The 24084-nt window shown below is 40.2% G+C and overlaps 2 protein-coding genes and 1 pseudogene across 2 annotated transcripts; 1 reads left to right on the top strand and 2 right to left on the bottom strand.

Moving 5' to 3' along the window:
• The first annotated feature begins 350 nt into the window (after positions 1-350).
• LOC116887689 (olfactory receptor 5V1-like) lies at positions 351-1304 on the top strand. Its single transcript, XM_032889283.1, has one exon. The coding sequence runs from the start codon at positions 351-353 to the stop codon at positions 1302-1304; it is 954 nt and encodes a 317-aa protein (XP_032745174.1).
• A 13157-nt stretch (positions 1305-14461) lies between these two features.
• On the bottom strand, positions 14462-16849 carry LOC116887624 (olfactory receptor 12D2-like). The gene is made up of 3 exons (XM_032889226.1): positions 16810-16849; positions 14808-15390; positions 14462-14696 (listed from the first exon to the last, which is right to left on the bottom strand). Exons 1-3 carry the CDS (start codon positions 16847-16849, stop codon positions 14462-14464), a joined length of 858 nt encoding a protein of 285 aa, XP_032745117.1.
• Positions 16850-21241: 4392 nt separating this feature from the next.
• On the bottom strand, positions 21242-22925 carry LOC116887622 (annotated as a pseudogene).
• Between the last annotated feature and the right edge of the window lie 1159 nt (positions 22926-24084).

Below are 24084 nucleotides of genomic sequence, written 5' to 3'. Positions count from 1 at the left end.
TTCTGTCTACAGTGTAACATGTCTGCATGTCACCAAGAAAAGAGCTTGACCTAGCCATTATCAAAAGAGCAGCCTTAGAAGATAAGAGTCCTCATTTGATTTTTTTCGGTTCAACATGGTACTATTGTGTATTCCACAGGGACTTGATTCCTGGGAGAAACATTGGGAGCATGCACATATATCTTGAGTGGCACGTATGGGTTGTGTTTTCAAAGAAGTGCTTCTTTTGTGGTTTAGTAGCCAACGTAGTTGGTGGTGACATTATTGATACTAGCACTTGCTTTCTTGTTTTGCAGACTGTTATCAATGCACCTGTTTGTCAAATCCACAAAGAGAAACCAGATGACATCATGGAAGGAAAGAATCGAACAGCTCCATCTGAATTCATCATCTTGGGGTTCTCCCACCTGAATGAATTGCAGTTTTTACTTTTCACCATCTTCTTTCTGACCTACATATGTACTTTAGGAGGCAATGTTTTTATCATTGTGGTGACCATGGCTGATTCCCACCTACATACACCCATGTATTATTTTCTACGAAATCTCGCCTTTATTGACATCTGCTACACTACCACTAATGTCCCCCAGATGATGGTGCATCTTCTGTCAGAGAAGAAAACCATCTCCTATGGAGGTTGTGTGACCCAGCTCTTTGCTTTCATTTTCTTCGTTGGCTCAGAGTGTCTCCTCCTGGCAGCAATGGCATATGACAGGTACATTGCCATCTGCAAGCCCTTAAGGTACTCATTTATTATGAACAAGGCCCTGTGCAGCTGGTTAGCAGCCTCATGCTGGACAGGTGGGTTTCTCAACTCCGTGCTGCACACAGTTATGACCTTCCACCTGCCCTTCTGTGGTAACAATCAGATCAATTATTTCTTCTGTGACATACCTCCTTTGCTGATCTTGTCTTGTGGTGATACTGCCCTTAATGAACTGGCTTTGCTGTCCATTGGGATCCTCATAGGTTGGACTCCTTTCCTGTGCATCATCCTTTCCTACCTTTACATCATCTCCACCATCCTGAGGATCCGCTCCTCTCAGGGGAGGCACAAAGCCTTTTCCACCTGTGCCTCCCACCTGGTCATTGTTATTCTCTATTATGGCAGTGCCATCTTCACATATGTGAGGCCCATATCTTCTTACTCACTAGAGAAAGACAGATTGATCTCAGTGCTGTATAGTGTTGTCACACCCATGCTGAATCCTGTAATTTATACACTGAGGAATAAGGACATCAAAGAGGCTGTGAAGGCCATAGGGAGAAAGTGGCAGCCACCAGTTTTCTCCTCTGATACATAAGACTTGCTTACGTGTAATCAACAATCTTTTCACCACTGAGTTGTTGCTGACTTAAAATCTGCTTGCAATATTTGGAAATAGAATGAAGAGTTGGAATACTGAACCCTAGGGGTATATATATGAGCTTTCGTTAGTTGTCAGGAACCATAATGGGACAGGCTAATAACTAGCAGGTGATCATCCCGAGATGGCCTGCTTCAGATTATTATATAATCTGTGACAGTTTCGGCCTTATATGGCAAGGCCACAAGGGAATCAATTTTAGGAAAGATTTCTGCTCTTAATATGCTTTTCCTGTTATTATTAAACATATATAACAGTCACTAAGTAATAGCAAACCCCTTTGGAGCAAATCTCTGCAGATCCATGAAGATGCACTTCTTGTAGTGATGCTATATAGACAAATAGATGACTTCTTAAGTCTTAATGATAACCCCATAAGACTTTCTAAAATGATATCAATGGTTATTAAGGTCTTTTATAGTGGGACTGCTATTAGCTACTTTTTAGATACTTAAAACTGCAATGAGAACTCTACCAGTCTCCCAAGTGTCACCAGTCAGTTGTTCTTAGTAACAAGACTTTCTCCTACTCAGAGTACATCCTAAGTGGTTGTAAAACCAAAGGTCATAAAAAAGGAACTAATGAATTATTGTAAGTGTTATGACACAAGGTAAAATATTGACTGGATTTATCTATACAAAACTTCACTGATAACTTAGCTATGGTTTTAAACCTTCAGTGAACCTGTGAACCTGTAACAGGTGATGGATGTTTAGCCAGATAATTACTCCTGATGGATATGTGTGCAAACATTCTCTGTTGTAAACTTCTATTTCAATTTATGATTTGGTTTTTGTGTGATGAAACTTTGTAACGTGTGATAATGTATTCTGAAAGATGTATAAGTACTGAGGACAAAGAGATGAAAAAGAAGAGAATTTTTGCCTTCCCCCGTTTAGAGAGTAATATTTTTCCTTTTACCACTTAGAAGAAATTTCCCTTTCCCCACTTAGGATATTTCTGCTTTTCCCCTTAGATAGCTTTCATAGGAATCTTTTTATAACATAGTAATCAACGATGTAATAGCTTTTCTAAGTGTCCCTTTTTCTTCATGAGACTGCTGACTAAGCAGGCTGAAAGTTAGAGCTCAGCAGTTTCTGCTGAGATAGAACAAAGACCACATTACTTAATCTTCTGTCATTAGGCTACAGGTGTAAATCACCTAAGCCACCACAGCCTTTTACCCTCAAAAAGAGCAAGAAAATTTTAGGACGTTTTAGAAGTTTTCAGCATTTCAGTACAACTAGAGACCTAGAAAATCTTGAGACCCTGAGATTTTAAAGCCAGCCAGAGTCCTACTCTGTGCACCCTACCACTACCTTCTCCAGGCTGGAAGGGTCCCGGCAGTTAAGTCTCTAATGGAGTTACTTATTTTAGTTTCTGTCCTTTTTATTTGTCCTCTCCATTTTGGCTTCCTCATCTGAAATGGTTCATCTCTCATGCTGTATTTTCTTGAGAGACTTCATGACTTATTACTTGCCATGAAAGATTGCTCTCTGAGCCAAAGCAACTGCCATCTTGTGACATTCAGCTGCATCCTCTTGCAAAAGATCTCCCCATCTGGAATTGTTTACTATTTACACCTTCTCAAAGAGGAATGCAAAAGCCACAAGACTTTACCTGAGTACCCAGGTTCTCCCTGCCACATGGACTCAGGGAGGAGTTAGAGCATATAGGCTAGAAAAGACTAGGGAAAGGGTCTCTATCCATGAGGCTATGGATATATATTAGCATTCTCTATAATCACAGATCTTATGGATTATTATTAAGGGAATTTATTGTAATGACTTGTAGCCTGTAGTCAAACTAACCCAACAATGGACAGCTGTGAATGCTAAGTCCAATAACCTAGTTGTTGGGAGCAGCCTCAAGATGTTGGAAGCAGCCTTTATGTTAAAAAGCAATTGTATTTTAGCCTTATGTTAGGTCAAAAGCAATAGCTTTATGTTACATCAAAGCAGCCATACCTAAACCTGTACCTGCAGCTCTGCTAAAAACTCAATAGAATAAATCTGCTTGTCAGGTCACTTAGCACTGGTGGTCAGGTCACTAAGCAACCCACAGTACTGTTCCCCATCACTGGCCAATTTACACAGCCAACATTCTGGTCATCGAGCCAGGCCTATTCATTTGTGGTTACTTAACCCCTCCAGTATATCTTCTGCCTGAGAAAAGTTAAAAATTGTCAGCTTGAACAGAGCTCTTGACTTTCTATCCATTCTTTGTGTCCCTTGTTCCCCATTCTCTCCTAAGTAGACACCAGACCCTGGTCAACTGCCCTGCAGGACAGGGCACCTAGTAGTTGCTCAGTCCACAAGGCTAGCTGTTTCCCCTGGTATGCTGGATAAGCTGGAATCTAGAAGAGATAAGATCCAACAGATGTACTGGCAAGTAAGTGAAAGCAGCCAAGGAAGAGTGAATCTTCCCTTTTTCAAAGCCCTTATGTAGACCGCCAGAAGAAAGTGTAGCCTAGATTAAAGGTATGTACCACAACACCTGGATCTGGAACTTGCTTTGGCCCAAGCTGACATTGAACTCAGAGATCTGCTTGCCTCAATCTCCTGGACCTAAGCTTTTCATGTCCACTATTGCTTGGGGGCCAACCCCAGTGGGGTCTTTTTGAGGAAATGGAGGGGGAAGTGTGTGAGTGGAGGGTAAGACTTTGTCTTACAAGATATTTAGGGTCGCTCTATAATAACAAAATGTTTAATTATCTAAGTTACCTTGCTGCTGTAGCTGGTCTGCCTTTTGTGTTCCTCTGAGAACAGAAACTGCTATCTCTGGCACTTAGTACTTCATAGTAAAACGGCAGGAGATTAAGTAAAGGAGTAATTGCTAGAGCCTCTTCACTTTTGTCCAGATGCGTCTTGCTTTTCAGGCTGGGGGGAAGTTTGGAGCAATAAACGTCTATTGAACCAGGAGAAGAGAATAACACTTGCAGAATGAAAAACTTTACATAAGCAAATATGCATACACTTACATGAATTCATATACAAATCCATTCTTGCATATTTATACATTTATATTCAAACCAGTTGGGTCAATTTGCATACATTCTCACAATTACATACTTAAACACATACATTCATACTTACATAAACATTTGGAGCCAAAGACCAAGCACCAATGCAGAAAGAACTCACACATTCTGGATGAAAAATGAGCTCCAATCTTCATTGGATAGAGACAGAAAAAGCTTCTACCCTTTTAATGCTAAATGAATTAAACCGAAGTTTGTAGGAAGAAAGCTTTGTTCCTTTAATCAGACTAAGCCTTCCTTGTTATGAAGAAAAAACCTGTTCTGTCCCATGGTCCTTTTGCTCTCTGCAGCTTCTTCTTTTTCACTCTTTCCCTCTGCATACTGCAAATTGCCCTCTTAGGGTTTATTTTATGTTACCTATAGTTTCTAAATTGTTCACTATGCATTCTCCCATTCTCCTTCTAATCTAAAAAGTGTTCTGTCTAAAAACTTCTCCTCAGTTTTGTTCCAACACTTTCTCTTTGCCCTCAGCACTTACACATCTTTCAGAATACGTAATCACATGTTAAAAAGTTCATCACAAGTTCACACACGAAAATCAAATTGTAATCAATAGAAATAGAAGTGTACAACACTGCATGTTTACATGAATATCCATTAGGAGTCATTATCTAGCTAAACATTTATCAACAGGTTGATGGAGTTAAAAAACATAACTAAGTTATTAGTTTTCCTTTTAATTTTTTATTGGCTCTTTCTTTTTTTACATTTCAAATGTTATTCCCTTTCCCAGGTTCCTGTCCATAAGCCCCCTATCCTCTCACCCTCCCCTTCTTCTATAGCATGTTCCCCTCCACATCCACCCCCCGTTACACTCCCTCTGACAATCCCTTACACTGGGGATCCAACCTTGGCAGGACCAAGGGCTTCTCCTTCCACAGGTGCCCAGCAAGGCCATCCTGTGCTACATATGCAGTTGGAGCCATGGGTCAGTCCATGTATAGTCTTTGGGTGGTGGTATAGTCCCTGGAAGCTTTGGATGGTTGGCATTGTTGTTCTTATGGGGTTGCAAGCCCCTTCAGTTCTTTCAATCCTTTCTCTAATTCATCCAATGGGCATCCTGTTCTCAGTTCCGTGGTTTGCTGCTAGCATTTGCTCCTATATTTGACATGTTCTGGCTGTGTCTCTCAGGAGAGATCTATATCCAGTTCCTGTCAGAATGCACTTCTTAGCTTCATTAATCAGCTTTGGTGGCTGTATATATATGGGCCATGTAAGGGTAGGCACTGAATGGCCATTCCTTCAGACTCTGTTGTAAACCTTGCCACCATATCCCCTCCTATGGATATTTTTGTTCTCCCTTTTAACAGGGTGTGAAGCATCCACACTTTGGTCATCCTTCTTCTTGAGCTTCATGTTGTCCATGGATTGCACCTTGGGTAATTTGAGCTTTTGGGCTAATATCCACTTATGAGTAAGTGCATACCATGTGTGTTTTTCTCTGATTGGGTTACCTCACTCAGGATGATAGTTCTAGTTCCATACATTTGCCTATGAATCTCATGAAGGCATAGTTTTTGATAGCTGAGTAGTACTCCATTTTAGAGATATACCACATTTTCTGAATCCATTCCTCTGTTGAAGGGCATCTGGGTTATTTCCAGCTTTTGGCTATTATAAATAAGGTAGCTATGAACATAGTGGAGCAAATGTCTTTCTTGTATATTGGAACACCTTTTGGGTATATGCCCAGGAGAGGTATATCTGGGTCCTCAGGTAGTAGAATGTCCAAATTTCTGAGGAACCTCCAGACTATTTACCAACTGGTTGTACCACTTTGCAGTCCCACCAACAATGCAGGAGTCTTCCTCTTTCTGCACATCCTCACCAGCATCTGCTGTCACCTGAGGTTTTTACCTTAGCCATTCTGACTAGTGTGAGGTGGAATCTCAGGGTTGTTTTGATTTGCATTTCCCTGATGATTAGGCTGTTGAATATTTCTTTAGGAGCTTCTCAGTCCTGTGATATTCCTCAGCTAAGAATTCTTTGTTTAGTTCTGTACCCCATTTTTAATAGGATTATTTGTCTCTCTGAAGCTTAACTTCTTGAGTTCTTTGTATATTTTGGATATTAGCACTCTATCCCATGTAGGATTGGTAAAGACCTTTTCTGAATATGTTGATTGCTGTTTTGTCTTAATGAGAGTGTCCTTTGCCTTACATAAGCTTTGCAGTTTTATGAGGTCCCATTTGTCTATTCTTGATGTTAGAGCATAAGCTATTGGTGTTCTGTTCATGAAATTTTCCCCACTGCCAATGTGTTCGAGGCTCTTCCCCACTTTTTCTTCTATTAGTTTGAGTGTATCTGGTTTGATGTAGAGATCTGAGATCCACTTGCACTTAAGCTTTTTTCAGGGTGATAAGGATGGATCAATTTGCATTCTTCTACATGCTAACCTCCAGTTGAACCGACACCATTTTTTGAAAATGATATCTTTTTCCCATTGGATGATTTTAGCTCTTTTGTCAAAGATCAAGTGACCATAGGTGTGTAGGTTCATTTCTGGGTCTTCAATATTATTCCACTGATCTACCTGGCAGTCTTTGTACCAATACCATAAAGTTTTTATCACTATTGCTCTGTAATTCTGCTTGAGGTCATGGATGGTTATTCCCCCAGAAACTCTTTTATTGTTGAGTATAGTTTTCCATATCCCAGGTTTTTTGTTATTTCAAATAAATTTACAAATTGCTCATTCTATCTCGATGAACAATTGAGTTGGAATTTGTTTGGGATTGCATTGAATCTGCAGATTGATTTTGGCAAAATACCCATTTTTTTTCTATATTTATCCTACCAATCCATGAGCATGGGAAACCTTTTCGTCTTATGAATTTTCTTCAATTTCTTTCTTCAGAAACTTGAAATTCTTGTCATGCAGATCTTTGACTTGCTTGGTTAAAGTTGCACCAAGCTATTTTATATTAATTGGGACTATTGTGAATGGTGTCATTTCCCTCTTTATCCTTGAAGTAGAGGAAGGTTACTGATTTGTTTGAGTTAATTTTATTCCCAGCCACTTTGCTGAAGTTGTTTATCAGGTTTAGTAGTTCTCTGGTGGAACTTTTGGGGTCACTTAAGTATACTATCATATCATCTGCAAATAGTGATATGTTGGCTTCTTCCTTTCCAATTAGCAACCCTTTGACCTCCTTTCATTGTCTGATTGGTCTGGCTAGGACTTGGAGTACTATATTGAATAAGTACAGGGAGACTGGGCAGTCTCCTGTAGTCCCCGATTTCAGTGGGATTGCTTCAAGTTTCTGTACATTTAGTTTGATGTTTGCTACTGGTTTGCTGGATATTGCTTTTACTATGTTTAGGTAAGGGCATTGAATTCCTGATCTTTACAGGACTTTTATCATGAAGGCGCGTTGAATTTTGTCAAATGTTTTCTCAGCATCCAATGGAATGATCATGTGGTTTTTATCTTTGAGTTTGTCTATATAGGGGATCACGTTGATGGATTTTCATATATTGAACCATCCCTGCATCCCTGGGATGAAGCCTACTTGATCATAATGGATGATCATTCTGATGTGTTCTTGGATTCGGTTTGCAAGAATTTTTTGAGTATTTTTGCGTCAAAATTCATAAGGGAAATTAGTCTGAAGTTCTCTTTCTTTGTTGGGTCTTTGTGTGGTTTAGGTATAATTGTGGCTTCACAGAAGAATTTGGTAGTGCTCTGTCTGTTTCTGTTTTGTGGAATAGTTTGGACAGTATTGGTATGAGGTCTTCTATGAAGGTCTGATAGAATTCTGCACTAAACCCATCTGGACCTGGGCTCTTTTTGGTAGGGACACTTTTAATAACTGCTTCTGTTTCTTTAGCAGTTATGGGGTTGTTTAGATGTTTTATTTGTTACTGATTTAACTTTGGTACCTAGTATCTGTCTAGAAAATCTTCCATTGCCTCTAGAATTTCAAGTTTTATTGAATATAGACTTTGTAGTAGGATCTGATATTAACTTCTATGTATATGTGGGCTTTCTGTCATTATTGTTGTTATTGAAGACCAGCCTTAGGCCGTGGTGATTTGATAGGATGCATGGGATTATTTCTATCTTCCTATACCTGTTGAGGCCTGTTTTGTGACCAATTTTATGGTCAATTTTGGAGAAGGTACCATGAGATGCAGAGAAGAAGGTATATCCTTCTGTTTTAGGATGAAATGTTCTTGAAATATCTGTTAAATCCATTTGTTTCAGAACTTCTGTAAGTTTTACTATGTCTCTATTTAATTTCTGTTTCCATGATATGTCCATTGATGAGAGTGGAGTGTTGAAATCTCCTACTATTATTGTGTGAGGTGCAATGTGTGATTTGAGCTTTAGTAAGGTTTCTTTTAAGAATGTAGGTGCGCTTGCATTTGGAGCATATTTAGGATTGAGAGTTCATCTTGGTATATTTTTCCTTTGATGAATATGAAGTGTCCTTCCTTATGTTTTTTGACTTTTGGCTGAAAGTTGATTTTTTTTTATATTAGAATGGCAACTCCAGCTTGTTTCTTCAGGCAATTTGCTTGGAAAGTTGTTTTTCAGCCATTTACTCTGAGTTAGTGTCTGGGTTTGTTGCTAAGGTGTGTTTCCTGTATGCAGCAAAATGCTGGGTCCTTATTACATATCCCATCTGTTAGTCTATATCTTTTTATGGGGGAATTGAGTCCATTGGTGTTGAGAGATATTAAGGAATAGTGATTGTCGCTTCCTGTTATTTTCATTGTCAGAGGTGGAATTATGTTTGTGTCTCACTTTTGGTTTCACTGGAAGATTTTATTCTTGCTTTCTGTACAGTATAGTTTTTCTCCTTGTGTTGGAGTTTTCCATCTATTATCCGTTGTTGAGCTGGATTTGGAGAAAGATATTGTGTAAATTTGGTTTTGTCATGAAATATCTTGGATTCTCCATCTATATTAATTGAGATTTTTGCTGAATATAGTAGCCTGTGTTGGCATTTATGTTCTCTTAGGGTCTGTATGAGATCTGCCCAGGATCTTCTGACTTTCATAGTCTCTAGTGAGAAGTCTGGTGTAATTCTGATATGTCTGTCTTTATATGTCACTTGACCTTTTTCTCTTACTGCTTTTAATATTCTTTCTTTGTTTTGTGCATTTGGTGTTTTAACTATTATGTGATGGGAGGAATTTCTCTTCTGCTCCAATCTATTTTGGAGTTCTGTAGGCTTCTTGTATGCTTATGGGCATCTCTTTCTTTAGGTTAAGGAAGTTTTCTTCTATAATTTTCTTGAAGATATTTACTGGCCCTTTAAGTTGTGAGTCTTCACTCTCTTCTGTACCTATTATCCTTAGGTTTGATCTTCTCAATATGTCCTGGATATCCTGGATGTTTTGGGCTAAAAATTTTTGCACTTTACATCATCTTTGATGGTTGTTTTCTGTGATATCTTCTGCCCCTGAGAGTTTCTCTTCTATCTCTTGTATTCTGTTGGTGATGTTTGTATCTATGACTCCTGGTCTCTTCCTTAAGTTTTCTATCTCCAGGGTTGTCTCCCTTTGTGTTTTCTTTATTGTTTCTATTTCCATTTTTAAATTCTGGATGGTTTTGTTCAATTACTTTGCCTTTTTGGTGGTGTTTTCCTGTTAGTCTTTCAGGGATTTTTGTGTTTCCTCTTTAACGGTTTCTACTTGTTAACTTGTGCTGTCCTGCATTTCTTTAAGTAAGTTATTTATGTCCTTCTTAAAGTCCTCCATCGTTATCATAAAATATTATTTTAAATCTAAATCTTGCTTTTCTGGTGTGTTTGGATATCCAGTATTTTCTTTGGTGGGAGAACTGGGTTCTGATGATGCCAAGGAGTCTTGGATTTTGTTCCTTATATTCCTGTGCTTGCCTCTTGCCATTGGGTTGTCTCTTGTGTTAGCTTGTCTTGCTGTTTCTGAGAGTGGCTTGACCCTCCTGTAGGCCTCTGTATCAGCACTCCTGTAGAACTGTTATTCTGTTTTCTTTAAGCCTTTTCTGGTAACAGGTGCTCTGATCTCAGGTGTGTAGGTGCTCCTGGTGAATGTCTTTCAGCTCTAGGCAAGGGCAGGAATCAGAAGGGTCTTGCCCCTAATTGCTCCTAGGTCCTTGCACCCAGGGGGCACAGTTGGCACTAAACAATTCCCTCTTGGGTCAGGAATGTGGGCAGAGAGTAGTCTCCTCTGATTTCTTAGGAGTGTCTGCACTTCTGAGGGTCCAGCTCTCTCCCCCATGGGATTTGGGTGCAGGGAGCTGTTTAACCAGTTCAGTTCAGTCCTGGGCACAGACCAGAACCAAGTCCCTTCTATTCTGGACACTAAAGCCAGAGCCACATGACTGAAGCTGCTGTGTTCTGCCGAAACATGCCCCTTGCTCTATTACATTGTCACCAGCTTTCTGTTTTCCAACTAATTCACTGCCTAAGCTTGGTTTGTCATGGAATTTCCTCCATAGATTCACCTTCAACACAGAGATTTGCATTATTCTGTCTTCTGAGTTCTGGGATTAAAGGTGTGGTTGGTCTACGAAGCCTGTACCTATGCTTTTCATAGCCACTAATCCTCAGATCCACATCAGAAGCCAGTATCTTCCAGTCTTAATCTGGAACACAGTTGTGCTTCTCCATGTCAATCCAGATTAAAAGTTCAAATACAAACAATAAACAAGTCATTTGTTCAACTGCAAAAGCATAAAAAGTAAGTTTAGCTGGATATGATCTTGCCCTGAGGTCACCACTCCATTAACCTCCTTTACCTCCCTGCTTATCTACTTGTACATAGATGGGATTTAGCTAGATCCTTGTGCCCTTTTATCCTTTGAAACATACATTTTGTTCTTTTTTCTTACTAAGCTTGCTGTGCCTAGTCAAAACAATCTTGGCACTAAACCATGGCACAGAGTCTGAACTAGACTGTTTTCAGACTCCCTTTGTCAATGCAATTAACTAGACTGTCTTTACCTTAGCTTCAGGCAGTCTCTTTGGACAAGAGCAAAAAGCAGCCACATTCTTCACCGAAATATCACAAGAACAGTCTGTCAGCCACATATTGAAATTCTTCTCCTCTGAAACTTCTAGAGCCAGGATTCCACGGTTCGAATTAACTTCAGCAACAAAGTTTTCCATATTCAGTTAGGATAGCCCACTAAGCCCCACTTAAAGCATTCTGTTGTTTTTCAATTCCAAAGTCCGATAATCCACATTCTTCCCACAAAAAACGTGATTAGACCTATCACAGCAATAGCCCAGTTGCTGGTACCAAATTCTGTCTTAGGGTTTCCACTGCTGTGAACAGACACTATAACCAAGGCAATTCTTATAAAGGACAACATTTAATTGGGCCCAGTTTACAGGTTTGGAGATTTAGTCCATTATCATCAAGGAAGGAGCATGGCAGCACCCAGGCAGACATGGTGCAGGAGGAGCTGAGAGTTTTACATCTTTTTCTGAAGTCAAACAGAAGACTGGCTTTCAGGCAGTTAGGAGAAGAGTCGGTCCTCCTCCTAAGAAACCATTAAGAAGAAGAGGCTACTGGTCTGATAATAAAAGATAAGACTTATTTTAACAGAAATTGTGAAGGATTCTTTTCTTGAAGGACAAGGTGTGACCACAATAAAGAAGCTTGCACACATGTAATAAATCAATCCAAATTATATATGCTACAACTCACTGAAGATAAAATGGGGAATGAATCATTTTGAAGGAGAATAAATTTTCATGGTATGTCCCTAGGTACAAGCAACATAGTTTGCTTTATATAATGTAGGGTAGCTAATATTTATTTACTTCTGTCTATCAGCTCAGTATATATTCTGAACTACTAAAACAATTCCCTTTCTAGTTGTTTCCTCTGTACTGTCATGTGGATTCAGGATTCCTCCTCCATGCCCCAAAAACAAAAGTTTCTATGATGCAGAACAGGATCTGTGATGATCTAGGAGGGATTATTAAATCTGGAGACAGATTATTCAGTCCAAAAGTAGTATCCTAGGCAGGAGGAGGAGGAAAAAGAAGAAGGGGAGGAGAGAGGGGGAAGGGAAGGAGAAGAACAGGAAGAGAAACAGGAAAAGAAAGAAAAGGAGGAATAGGAACATGAATTCTATTTGGCTCGCAAGTTCTGAAGGTTTAGGACATTATTTCTTGGTTTTGCCATATAAGCCAAATATCATAACAGAAGAACAATGATGAAAGAGGTTCTTACTTCATAGTCTAACAAAAAACAGAAGAAGGTGAGAAACAGACACCAAGTCACTATAAAAGGCACTTCTCTAGAAACGAACTTCTTCAAGATATGTTCTACCTTGCAAAGTTTCCAAGGCTTCCAAAACAGTGTCATTCCTTGAAAATCATGTATTCATACCATTACAGATTGTGTCAACTTTAACTGTGATTAACTCAAAGGCCCCAAAGTGATATATTTACATTTCTATATGAATGTGAGATCTCAGAGGCTATGGTGGAATATTATGGCTTAAAATCCATTGTTTTCTGTCAAGTTCACAAGGGATAGACTTGTGCTAGGTCATCATGAGAACCCTTACAGGCATCACCAGGGAATTCAGAGTCACTCAGTGCCTTATTTATCATCACCATCACACCCCACTAACAACAGTACCACAGAGGGACTCTTTCCCCTCCTCTCAGAGGTTGATCTGCTGTTACCAGTCTACATTCAGCTTTTGTCTGTAGCATAGTCTGCTCTTCTGACCACATATAGCTTTATTTATACATATAAGCCACATCACAGTAAATCTAGCCCACCCTAATTTCCACAACTATCCAAAGACCTCCAAAGAAAACTCCTTGAAGCTTGGAGATATAAAAATAAGGGTTTTTTACTATCTATCCAACTGGATCTATCCAATCCCAAGATTCCTAATTTGTTTGCTCATAGATTGTGACAATGACAAGGGCTGTGTCCCCAGCCACTAGACAGGCTGACCATTAAACCAGCACATTCAAGCCTTCCTACACAACAATCAGTTCCAAGACACCCTGGAAATTTTCAATAAAATTGAACACCCTGGAAATTTTCTCAAAAACGAAAGACAACAAAAACTACAGAAAAAGACATAGGGAGAATCGTCAGTAGTAAAGTGTAAGCATAGCATGTGTCAGATACTGGATTGAATTCCCTGTTTGCCTCTTAAAGTGATTTTTATTGATCACATTATGAAATTTGAAACTAAGTAACCTCACAGAGAAGTATACCAATTAATATCCCTGTATTCAAAACATGGGCAATTCAGGCATACTTTATTACATTTAATCCATTCTGTGCTATGAGGAAGAAAATAAACCAGTGGGCTAGTGAGATGGCAAAATCTTTTATAAATCCCACCACAGAAGTAGAGTCACTGATAGATTATGGACACCAGAGAAGAACTCAGGAGCCTTGTTTCTTGTGGCAGCCCCAACTAGGTTATGAAGTAGGACTTATAAGCACAAAACATACAAGCAGATGAGCCGTGTTTATTACAGTTATAATTTAAACCAATCAGAACATGGGAATTAGGGACTACCCAAAGTGTTCCATCATTGTCAGCTGACATTGAATGTAAGTGGGATTTTTTCCAACCAATCAAATTTGTTTCTTCAAATAATGCGAGAGCCATTACATTTTTGGGTAATTACTGTTGCATAAAGGGGTGATGGTAACAAGTATGTTTTGGGGAACTATTGTTGCTTAGAGAGGAAATTGGTCAGGATAGGTAAAATAAAATCTGAAGTCACAATGGCAGTATGGAAGACAAGTTCCTTTTATCTGCACCCATAAATTTACATAATTGATTTTACATACAAACATATATGAAAGGACACCAAGTCAGTTTCATTGATGCTTATTTACCAAACAAATTCAGAGTTGGCATTTTATAGGGAGTACCTGGTTTGTTCCAATTTCCACCTTATAAATAGACTGAAATTTTAAGTACAATTGAGCCACATTTTCTCATATATTTATTTTCTTACCTGGCCATCTTTGTTATACATATCAGAAACAATTGCAGAATCTAAAAAACTCACACTTTGGAATTGATGGTGTTTTAATATTCCAGAATAATTTACTGGATTTCTTCAAATCAAAGCAGTATTCTGATTTTCCTGTTCAGAGCACCCCTCACTTCCTTGTTCCTCAGAGTATAGATAAGTGGATTGAGTGCAGGAGTGACCACAGTGTACATGACAGCAATGATCCTGTCCTTTTCCAGGGAGCTCCCTGAATCAGGATTGATATAGATAAAGAGAACAGGAGCATAGAAAATAACAACAACCATGAAGTGAGAGGCACAGGTGGACAGTGCTTTGTGGAGCATGCTGCAGGAATGGGTCTTGAGAAAGAGATAGGAGATGATGTAGAAATAGGAGAGAAATGTCAGAAAGAAGAGGCCAATGGCAACGGTCCCTGTGAGAGTATTGAGCAGCCACCTGTTGAGTTCAGTGTTTCCACAGGCCAGCTCCAATAATGGTTTAACATCACAAAAGAAATGATGGATATGGTTGGAACCACAAAAATTCAATCGAGATGTCAATATGGAGTGAACCAGAGCATGAAGAAAAGGAATGGCCCAGATGGAGACAGCCACCTGGATACACACCTGACGATTCATGATGGAAGGGTAGTGGAGTGGTCTGCAGATAGCCACGAAGCGGTCAAATGCCATGACTGTCAGCAGCAGGGCCTCTGTGCTACCCAAGAAGTGAAAGAAATGAAGCTGAGTTATGCATCCCAAGAAGGAAATTGCTTTGCTTGTGGAGAAGAAGTTCTCAAGCATCTTTGGCACTGTTACAGTGGAGAAGCAGATATCTAGACATGCTAGGTTTCCCAGGAAGAAGTACATAGGTGAGTGGAGTCTTGGATCTAAGATGACGATCATCATGATGGCTCCATTCCCAAACACATTGACAAAGTACATGGCAAGGACCGTGACAAAGAGAATAGGGTTTAATTCTTGAATGTCTGTCACCCCCAAGAGGAGAAATTCAGTGACTAATGTTTGATTCAATAACACTTGAAAAGAAGAGATAGGATAATTTGTGGACTACTAACACTCTTGTCTATCAGTCTTTCTAGGCAATAATTTCATGCCAACCAAAACAGTTTATGAGAGTAGTTTTCTAAAACCCTGCAAAGTTCTTGTGAATATGGCCTATCAGACCATTAAATGTTAAGTCGAAATTTCTGCTGTGTATACCTATTCAAACATCTTTTACTATATTATAGTTTTCATTATCAATGTCTTTTTATTGGAGATGCATAACAGGTACCATCCTACCATTTTCTGTAGCTGTGAGTATTTACATAATAATCCAACTTTCTTTTCATTACATTAGTTGTCTCTAACAGGGAACAGGTTTTAAATTATCCCACCAGGCAGACAGACTCTGAAGGGTAAGAACACTCTTGAAGGGATTTAACATGAAGAAAATAGGCAGGGATGAATTTGTTTCAGTCACAGAGTTAATAGAAAGAATAGACAACTTGTCATAACATAGCAACTCCACCTCAACTTAAAAAAGTATAAGGTATAGAAACAACTTTGCACTGATTTGTTTCTTATTTGTGGTTGAGCCAAATGAGGTAAGAAACATAACCATATTAATCTCAAGAGTCTGACCAGATATGTGTATAACATTTTCAGTGTTCTAGAAAATAATGGGCTTAATGTCTTCCAATAATCTGAACCATTAATAACTTTAGAAATAGATCCCTAAGATGTCCTTTGACAGTCTCAAATTGTACCCACCATTACTCAGTCTCCTCCCTCAGTTTCTTGAGTTATGGTGTTACAGGTATGCTACTATGCTGACTTAAGACACTTTTTATATTGTAAATTATACTTCATTACTTTTCTACCCTCCTGGCAATTCTTAAACTAAAGAAAGTCTTTTCCAGGGCCCAGATTATCTGAATATGTCTGCTCTGTGGGCCTATCAGTCTTTTCCCTCAGTTCATCAGAAGGAACTACAAAAACCTATGGCATTAGTGTCTTTGAAATCTTGACTTCTCTGTTACCTATTTAAACTCATTCTTCAAATATTGAAGAGGTTTAAGTGTCTCTCTTCTTGTACCACTCATAGGACCATGGGTAAGTAACTTTCTTGTGTTTTATCTTCTCAAAATCAGGTTACAGTAAATCATGCCACTCTAAAGTTTCCATGGTGGATCTGATCTCATTTTAACATTGCTTCCTCTCTAAGAAATTAATTCCTGTCATTCTTTCCTATTAAATGAAGGCTTGTTTTCACCTAAAGAAATGAATAATTTATTTTACTTGCATAATCAAAATTGAATTGTTTTTAATGAATGTTAAACCTTTTGCAGAATATATTGTTTGAAAAAGGTTTCCTATTTAATTGAACACACAGAACTTAACTGAAAGAAAGATAACTTTTTAAACTGCTTTTATCCTCAATATTAGAAAAGTACCTGATTTGCCTCCCTGAGATACACTGGTAGGAGCAGACATGGCTATAAGAAGTAGCTCTTCTGGTTTCTGTCATTTAAAGATGCACTGGATTCACTCTGTGTACAAAAAAGAATGAGAATCAATGTGTAGAGTGCCGTGTTGCTAGGATGCACAGAGAGAACTCCCCAAGCTGCACAGGAGTTAGACAAATGCAGACACCTACAAAGGAGGAACCACTTAAGGTGTGAGACATTGCCGAATGAACAAAACTATTTGTCCATTTAAAAAAGAACAGTTAATGAACTATATAAAACTTGTTATGTTTCCAAAATATTCTAAGCTTTATACCTGGAACACAGTCTGAGAAATGATAGAATCAGAGGGTCTTACTCTAAAGGGTTGCCTTCAATGAACTGAGGGCAGTTTCTTTAATAATCATGCATATTTCTGTTTATAAACACAACAAATGTTCTTGTTAAAAATCAACACCTTTGAGTCAGTTAATTTGTGAATCTTTGGGCTAGAAAACCAAGCAGTTTAAAAATATGTACCAAAAAATGCATTTAACAAATTGTTAAAGAAAAACAGCAATTGGAATGGTCAGTCCTACCGATTCTGTTCAGCACTTTGAATATGTGTGAATTTCAGGTTGGTTTTAGCGAGTGCTTAAGAAATCATGATGATTGAGAAAGAACTGGAAAGTTTGAAGGGGCTCTAGACCCCATATGAACAACAATGCCAAGCAACCAGAGCTTCCAGGGACTAATCTACCACCTAAAGACTATACATGGACTGTCCCTGGACTCTGACCTCATAGGTAGCATTGAATATCCTAGTAAGATCACCAGTGGAAGGGGAAGCCCTGGGTCCTGCTAAGACTGAACCCCCAGTGAACTAGATTGTTGGGGGGAGGGCAGCAATGGGGGGAGGATGGGGAGGGGAAAACCCATAAAGAAGGGGAGGGGGAGGGATTAGAGGGATGTTTGCCCGGAAACCGGGAAAGGGAATAACACTCGAAATGTATATAAGGAATACTCAAGTTAATAAAAAAAAAAAAAAGAACTTAAGGAGGTGAAGGGGTTTGCAACCCCATAGGAAGAACAACAATATCAACCAACCAGACCCCCCAGAGATCCTAGGGACTAAACCACTAACCAGAGTACACACAGAGGGAGGACCCATGACTCCAGCTGCATATGTAGCAGAGGATGGTATTGTCTAGCATCAGTAGGAGGAGAGGCTCTTGGACCTGAGAAGGCTTCATTTCCCAGTATAGGGGAATGCCAGGAAGGTGAGGTGGGAGTGGGTAGGTGGGAGGAGGAAGCAAGGGGAAAGGCATGAAATAGGGGGTTTGCAAATGGGAAACCAGCAAAGTGGGTACTATTTAAAATGTAAATACATAAAATATCCAATAAAAAACAACAAAGATGAAAAAAAAAGAAATCATGATGATTAATGAAAGTGAGTTGTGGTAACATAATAGAGAAAACAAACAGTCTTCACAATACTCAAACATAGTGAAGAGTCCATCTCAAGACAGGGAACTAACTCTGAACTGAGAATATTGAGTTTTAATGTTGCAGACAGATCACCCCCTAAAGAACAGGAAATTTCCAAGTTTACCCCTAATTCATTCTCTTACCTGGCCGATTGTTTCCAGCACAAGTGACAAAAATTCTCAGGTTTAGGTACACAAATGACAAAGGTTGTAAAATACTGGAAGGGACATTTCATGTTATTGTTCTAACCTACATTTCATCTCCAGAATCCCCTTTGCCACCAACAATTCTTCTGGTGTTTTAATGAGACAGATCTAGAGACATATAAACCCCAAGGGAGCTCATCCCCTGGTACTGAGTTGAATGTGTATGAAAATAAACATGGTAAATTTTCCCCACGTGCAAGAGGAAGGTAAGATTTCGGTCAATTCCTCTGTGGTTCTCTATTTTTCACAAGCTACATGGGCATCTGCTCTGTAAGATCCATAGGCTAAGACCCATTTTGGCAACTGCTTTGTGGACACCATCTTGAAGTTTTTAGTAGTACTTTTAGCATAGGACCCTTCATGTTTATTTTCAGTTAGTCCTCCAAATGTTGTAACTTTTACATTTGTCACTTGAACAATTTTCCATCTGCTATGTTAAAGTCCAAGTTACTACAAGTTATCTTTGTATTTAATGACTTAATCAGGCACACTGGAATCTAGCTTATAGTTCTCTTTAACCTATACATATTATTTTTACATACTTTCCAAGTAGAATTTACTCACTGGATATAGTATGAAGCTACATAGGAACATTTTTCTAAGCAGGCGATAACCACTGAACTTCCTCTACCCTATACATGCATATATTTCTATTATTAACTTCCTGTGTTCTCTTCCATTATTCCTCCTGGTTCCTCTTGATTCTAGAGGCTAGAGAGTTTTGCTTCTATTTCTTGTCATACGTGCACACTTGATTTTCTGTGTCTTTATAAAATGTAGATATAATCTAGGGACCACAAGTCTCTCTCTCTCTCTCTCTCTCTCTCTCTCTCTCTCTCTCTCTCTCTCTCATTTCTTATTTATGTTTCAAATGTTATTCACATTCCCAGTTTCCTGGATATAAGCCCCTTATCCAATTACCCTCCCCTTCATCTGCAAAGGTATTCCACACCACATCCTCTCCCTTCCCAGTCCCCCAACATTCCCCTACACTGAGGGTCCAACCTTGGCAGGACCAAGGGCTTCTCTCCTTCCATTGGTGCCCAACAAGACCTTGCTCTGCTACATATGCAGTTAGAGCCATGGGTCAATTCATGTATAGTCTTTGTGGTAGTGGGAGCTCTGGTTGGTTGGCACTGCTGTTCTTATGGGGTTGCAAGCCCCTTCAACTCTTTGAATCCTTTCTCTAACTCCTCCAACAGGGGTCTTGTTCTCAGTTCAGTGGTTTGCTGCTAGGATTCTCCTCTGTATATGACATGCTCTGACTGTGTCTCTCAGGAGAGATCTACATCCGGTTCCTGTCAGACTGCACTTCTTTGCTTCATCCACCTTATCTAGTTTTGGTGGCTGTATATATATATATATATATATATATATATATATATATATATATATATATATATATATATATATATATACCACATGTGGGGCAGGCTCTGAATGGCTGTTCCTTCAGACTATGCTCCAAACGTTGCCTCCATATTCTCTCCTGTGAATATTTTTATTCACCCTTTTACAAAGGCAACTGAACAGAGACACTCACTAGTTTCTGGAGGAAATTACCGGTATACAAACCACGATTATTTTTCATTATTGAAAATAAACAGCTTTTCTACTGGCATTTGCTTAGCCACAACAGTCCTTGTAAAGAAAACAGAGTGCCCTCCTCAAGCAAATAAAACATTACATAAGCAAAATCACTTTTCAGCTGGATTATTTCTGGGTAAAGAAAACCACAAAGAGCAAATTTATGGGTGGATTTAGGTGAAAATTTTTCATATGGTTCCACATTAACTTAGAATACATTATAATAGACAAACACAATTACATATTTATATTAACTATTTCAAATAACGTTTAAGAACTTAAAAAAATTGAAACAAAATACCCTCTTCGAAAAACCACTTAAGAGTCAAACTAGATCATCAGATCATCAGCATGAGAAGTATTATGTTTTTAAGCTCTTGAGTTTTGTTTTGTTTCCCACTTGTGCTTTTAGGATGCTGAGTTCAAAAGGTAAATACTGCACTCTTCCCCCTCCTTCCCACATAATTACCTTCTTATAAAGAAACAACAAAAATACAGGTCCTACCAACACTACAGTGTTCCTATGTCATCTAACGAGGCAAAGATTATTCATTTTTTTTAAAAAAACATACACCATTTTTTTCTTTTTTTTTATTAACTTGAGTATTTCTTTTTTTTTTTTATACATTTCGAGTGTTATTCCCTTTCCCGGTTTCCGGGCAAACATCCCCCTCCTCCCTCCCCTTCTTTATGGGTGTTCCCCTCCCCATCTTCCCCCCCTTGCCGCCCTCCCCCCAACAATCTAGTTCACTGGGGGTTCAGTCTTAACAGGACCCAGGGCTTCCCCTTCCACTGGTGCTCTTACTAGGATATTCATTGCTACCTATGAGGTCAGAGTCCAGGGTCAGTCCATGTATAGCCTTTAGGTAGTGGCTTAGTCCCTGGAAGCTCTGGTTGCTTGGCATTGTTGTACATATGGGGTCTCGAGCCCCTTCAAGCTCTTCCAGTTCTTTCTCTGATTCCTTCAACAGGGGTCCTATTCTCAATTCAGTGGTTTGCTGCTGGCATTCGCCTGTGTATTTGCTGTATTCTGGCTGTGTCTCTCGGGAGAGATCTACATCCGGCTCCTGTCGGCCTGCACTTCTTTGCTTCATCCATCTTGTCTAATTGGATGGCTGTATATGCATGGGCCACATGTGGGGCAGGCTCTGAATGGACATACACCATTTTTTATAGTTCTGCCTCAGTGACCACCGTCTCCTCTTCTACCTGCAACAGTGCTTTTGAGTGGAGGCTTACGTCACATGGCGGCTGGCCGTCCAGATTTGAATCGGAGATAGCAGTCATTGCAGTACAGTTGGTGGTTTCAGATTCTGACTTCGGCTCCTGAGGAAGAGCCTCCGAGGTCACGCTCACAGGAGACACACTTAAAACAATGTAAATGATAACAAAGACCCAGAGTCTCGATGATCATGGCGGCTCCTTTGCCCAGAATGCTATTACAGTAGGAGAAACACACGCTTCCCACACACTGACCTGTTACGTAGCTGAGAGCCTGACTATGACATCGAAGGAGAATGGCTGCGTGGAGAGGGAGACCCCGGGGAGGTCTTCACCGAGCCAGCTGGAGGCGGTACCACAGAGGATGGGTTCCGCATGTAGGCACGGTTTGATGTGGACAACAGCTGTGGTGGCAGGCGACTAAAGTCTTGAACAGAGGAAGACACGTAGACTCCTGCAGGCTGGCTGTGCCAGGGGGACTGCCTCCAAGATCCTGGCCACTGGGAATCCAGATTGTCCAGAGACTCCCCTCTTCTCATGATCCCAGTCAGGCAGATGGGCTCCTTGTTTACACTGGCACTGCGCTGTCAGATCCAGCTGTTGTCATTGCGGAGAGATGTTTTCTTCCTCATTCCCTGAAGGATTTGCTGTCTCTCCAGCTCTGCTTCCGAGGGGCCTTGATCCTTCTTAGAACTCCTTTGTGAAAAGCTAGTGGTCCCAATTCGATCTGAATATTTTCTGCTTCCATTCTTCTCTATGAGGGGGTCATTTAACTCTGTAGTAGACCTTGATTTACTCCTGTCAATTGGAAGCAGCCCTGAAGATTCTTCTTCTCTCTTTGGTAGATCGTAGGAATCAATAGGCCTCCGGTACTGGTATATTTTGACCGAAGTTTCTCGTCCCCTCTCTGCCTGGAGCTTCTGTGCTTCAGCTCGTTTTCGAGCCTCAGCCTCGGCCTGGGCCTGGGCCTCTGCCGGGGCCTGAGCCTCTGCCCTGACCTGGGCTTCTGCCTCAGCCTGAGCTTGGGCCTTAGCCTCCCGCTGCTTCCGGAACTCCTCTTCCTGAGCTTCTTGCTCCTTCCTTTTCTTCTCTTGCTCAAGCATGAGCCTTTCCTGCAGCTTCTGACTTTGGTCCTCATACACAGCATCGTCTTCCAGCTGTCCCCGGTCCTCGTCTCCGGCTCCGGTGCCTTCCCTGTCCAGAGACTTGGACCCTTCACTCCAGCTGGGTTCCCAGGAGGCAGTCACAGACTCCCAGGAGGTCAGGGAAATGCTGTTGGAATTTAGGACCATCAGCTCCTCATCCAGGTACTTGGAATTCTCTCTCTCCGCCTCCTGCTGAGCTCTCTGCCACTCTTCCCTCAGCTTCTCCTGCTCACGTTGGTATTTTTCCTGCAGTAGTCGATCTTGCTCTTTCTGCCACCGTCTCTCCTCCTCTTGATCCCAAGCCCAGCGACTCAGGGCACTGAGGGTTGGAACCGGAAGATCAGGAGCCACAGAATCAGAGCTTCCTTGTTCAAAAAATTGTGATCGCCTTTTTTAAATTTTTCAAAGAAATGGATTCTGATGCTTTTGAATTTATTTGCCCTTTTAAGAATAAGTGAAGCATCTGCATTTTAGTCATTCTTCTTCTTGAGCTTGCTGTGGTCTGTGGATTGTACCTTGGGTAATTTGAGCTTTTGGGCTAATATCCACTTATCAGTAAGTGCATACCATGTGTGCCTTTCTGTGATTGGGTTACCTCACTCACGATGATATTTTCTAGTTCAATCCATTTGCCTGTGAATTTCATGAAGTCATTGTTTTTGACTGCTGAGTAGTTCTCCATTATGTAGATGTACCACATTTTCTGTATCCATTCCTCTGTTGGAGGCCATCTGGGTACTTTTCACCTTGTGGCTATTAAAATTAAGGCTGCTATAAACATAATGGAGCAGTTGTCTTTGTTGTATGTTGGAGCATCATTTGGGTAAATGCCCAGGAGAGGTATAGCTGGGTTGTAAGGTACTGCAATGCCCAATTTTCTGAGGAACCTTCAGACTGATTTCCAAAGTGGTTGTACCAGTCTGCAATCCCACCAACAATGGAGGAGTGATCCTCTTTCTCCACATCCTGGCAAGCATCTGCTGTCACCTGAGTTTTCTACCTTAGCCATTCTGACTGGTATGAGGTAGAATCTCATGGTTGTTGCGATTTGCATTTCCTGTATGACAAAGGATGTTGAGCATTTCTTTAGATACTTCTCAGCCATTCAATATTCCTCAGCTGAGAATTCTTCATTTAGTTCTACACCCCATTTTTACTAGGGATACTTGGCTCTCGGGAGTCTAACTTCCTGAGGTCTTTGTATACTTTGGATATTAACCTGCTATCAGATGTAGATTTGGTAAAGGTCTTTTCCCAATCTGTTGATTGCCATTTTGTCCTAATAATAGTGGCCTTTGACTTACAGAAGCTTTGCAGTTTTATGAGGTCCCATTTTTCAATTCTTTTTTTTTTCCATCTTTATTAACTTGAGTATTTCTTATTTACATTTTGATTGTTATTCCCCTTGCCGGTTTCTGGGCCAATTTCCCCTAACCTCTCTCCCTCCCCTTTTATATGGGTGTTCCCCTCCCCATTCTCCCCCCATTACCGCCCTCCCCCCAACAATCACGTTCAATGGGGGTTCAGTCTTGGCAGGACCAAGGGCTTCCCCTTCCACTGGTGCTCTTACTAGGCTATTCATTGCTACCTATGAGGTTGGAGCCCAGGGTCAGTCCATGTATAGTCTTTGGGTAGTG

The sequence above is a fragment of the Rattus rattus genome, chromosome 18, assembly GCF_011064425.1.
Source record: "Rattus rattus isolate New Zealand chromosome 18, Rrattus_CSIRO_v1, whole genome shotgun sequence".
Lineage (NCBI taxonomy): Eukaryota > Metazoa > Chordata > Mammalia > Rodentia > Muridae > Rattus > Rattus rattus.
This window is presented reverse-complemented; position numbering and strand designations above follow the sequence as displayed.

What these genes read in the sequence shown, in the direction of transcription:
- LOC116887624 (XM_032889226.1), bottom strand. Translation starts at nt 16,849, where the DNA reads ATGTCTGCTCCTACCAGTGTATCTCAGGGAGGCAAATCAG. An exon ending in ATCTCAGGGAGGCAAATCAG is followed by an intron (nt 15,391 to 16,809) that starts GTACTTTTCTAA and finishes CTTCTTTTCAAG; the next exon opens with TGTTATTGAATCAAACATTA. An exon ending in GGAAACACTGAACTCAACAG is followed by an intron (nt 14,697 to 14,807) that starts GTGGCTGCTCAA and finishes CCATTCCTGCAG; the next exon opens with CATGCTCCACAAAGCACTGT.
- LOC116887689 (XM_032889283.1), top strand. Translation starts at nt 351, where the DNA reads ATGGAAGGAAAGAATCGAACAGCTCCATCTGAATTCATCATCTTGGGG.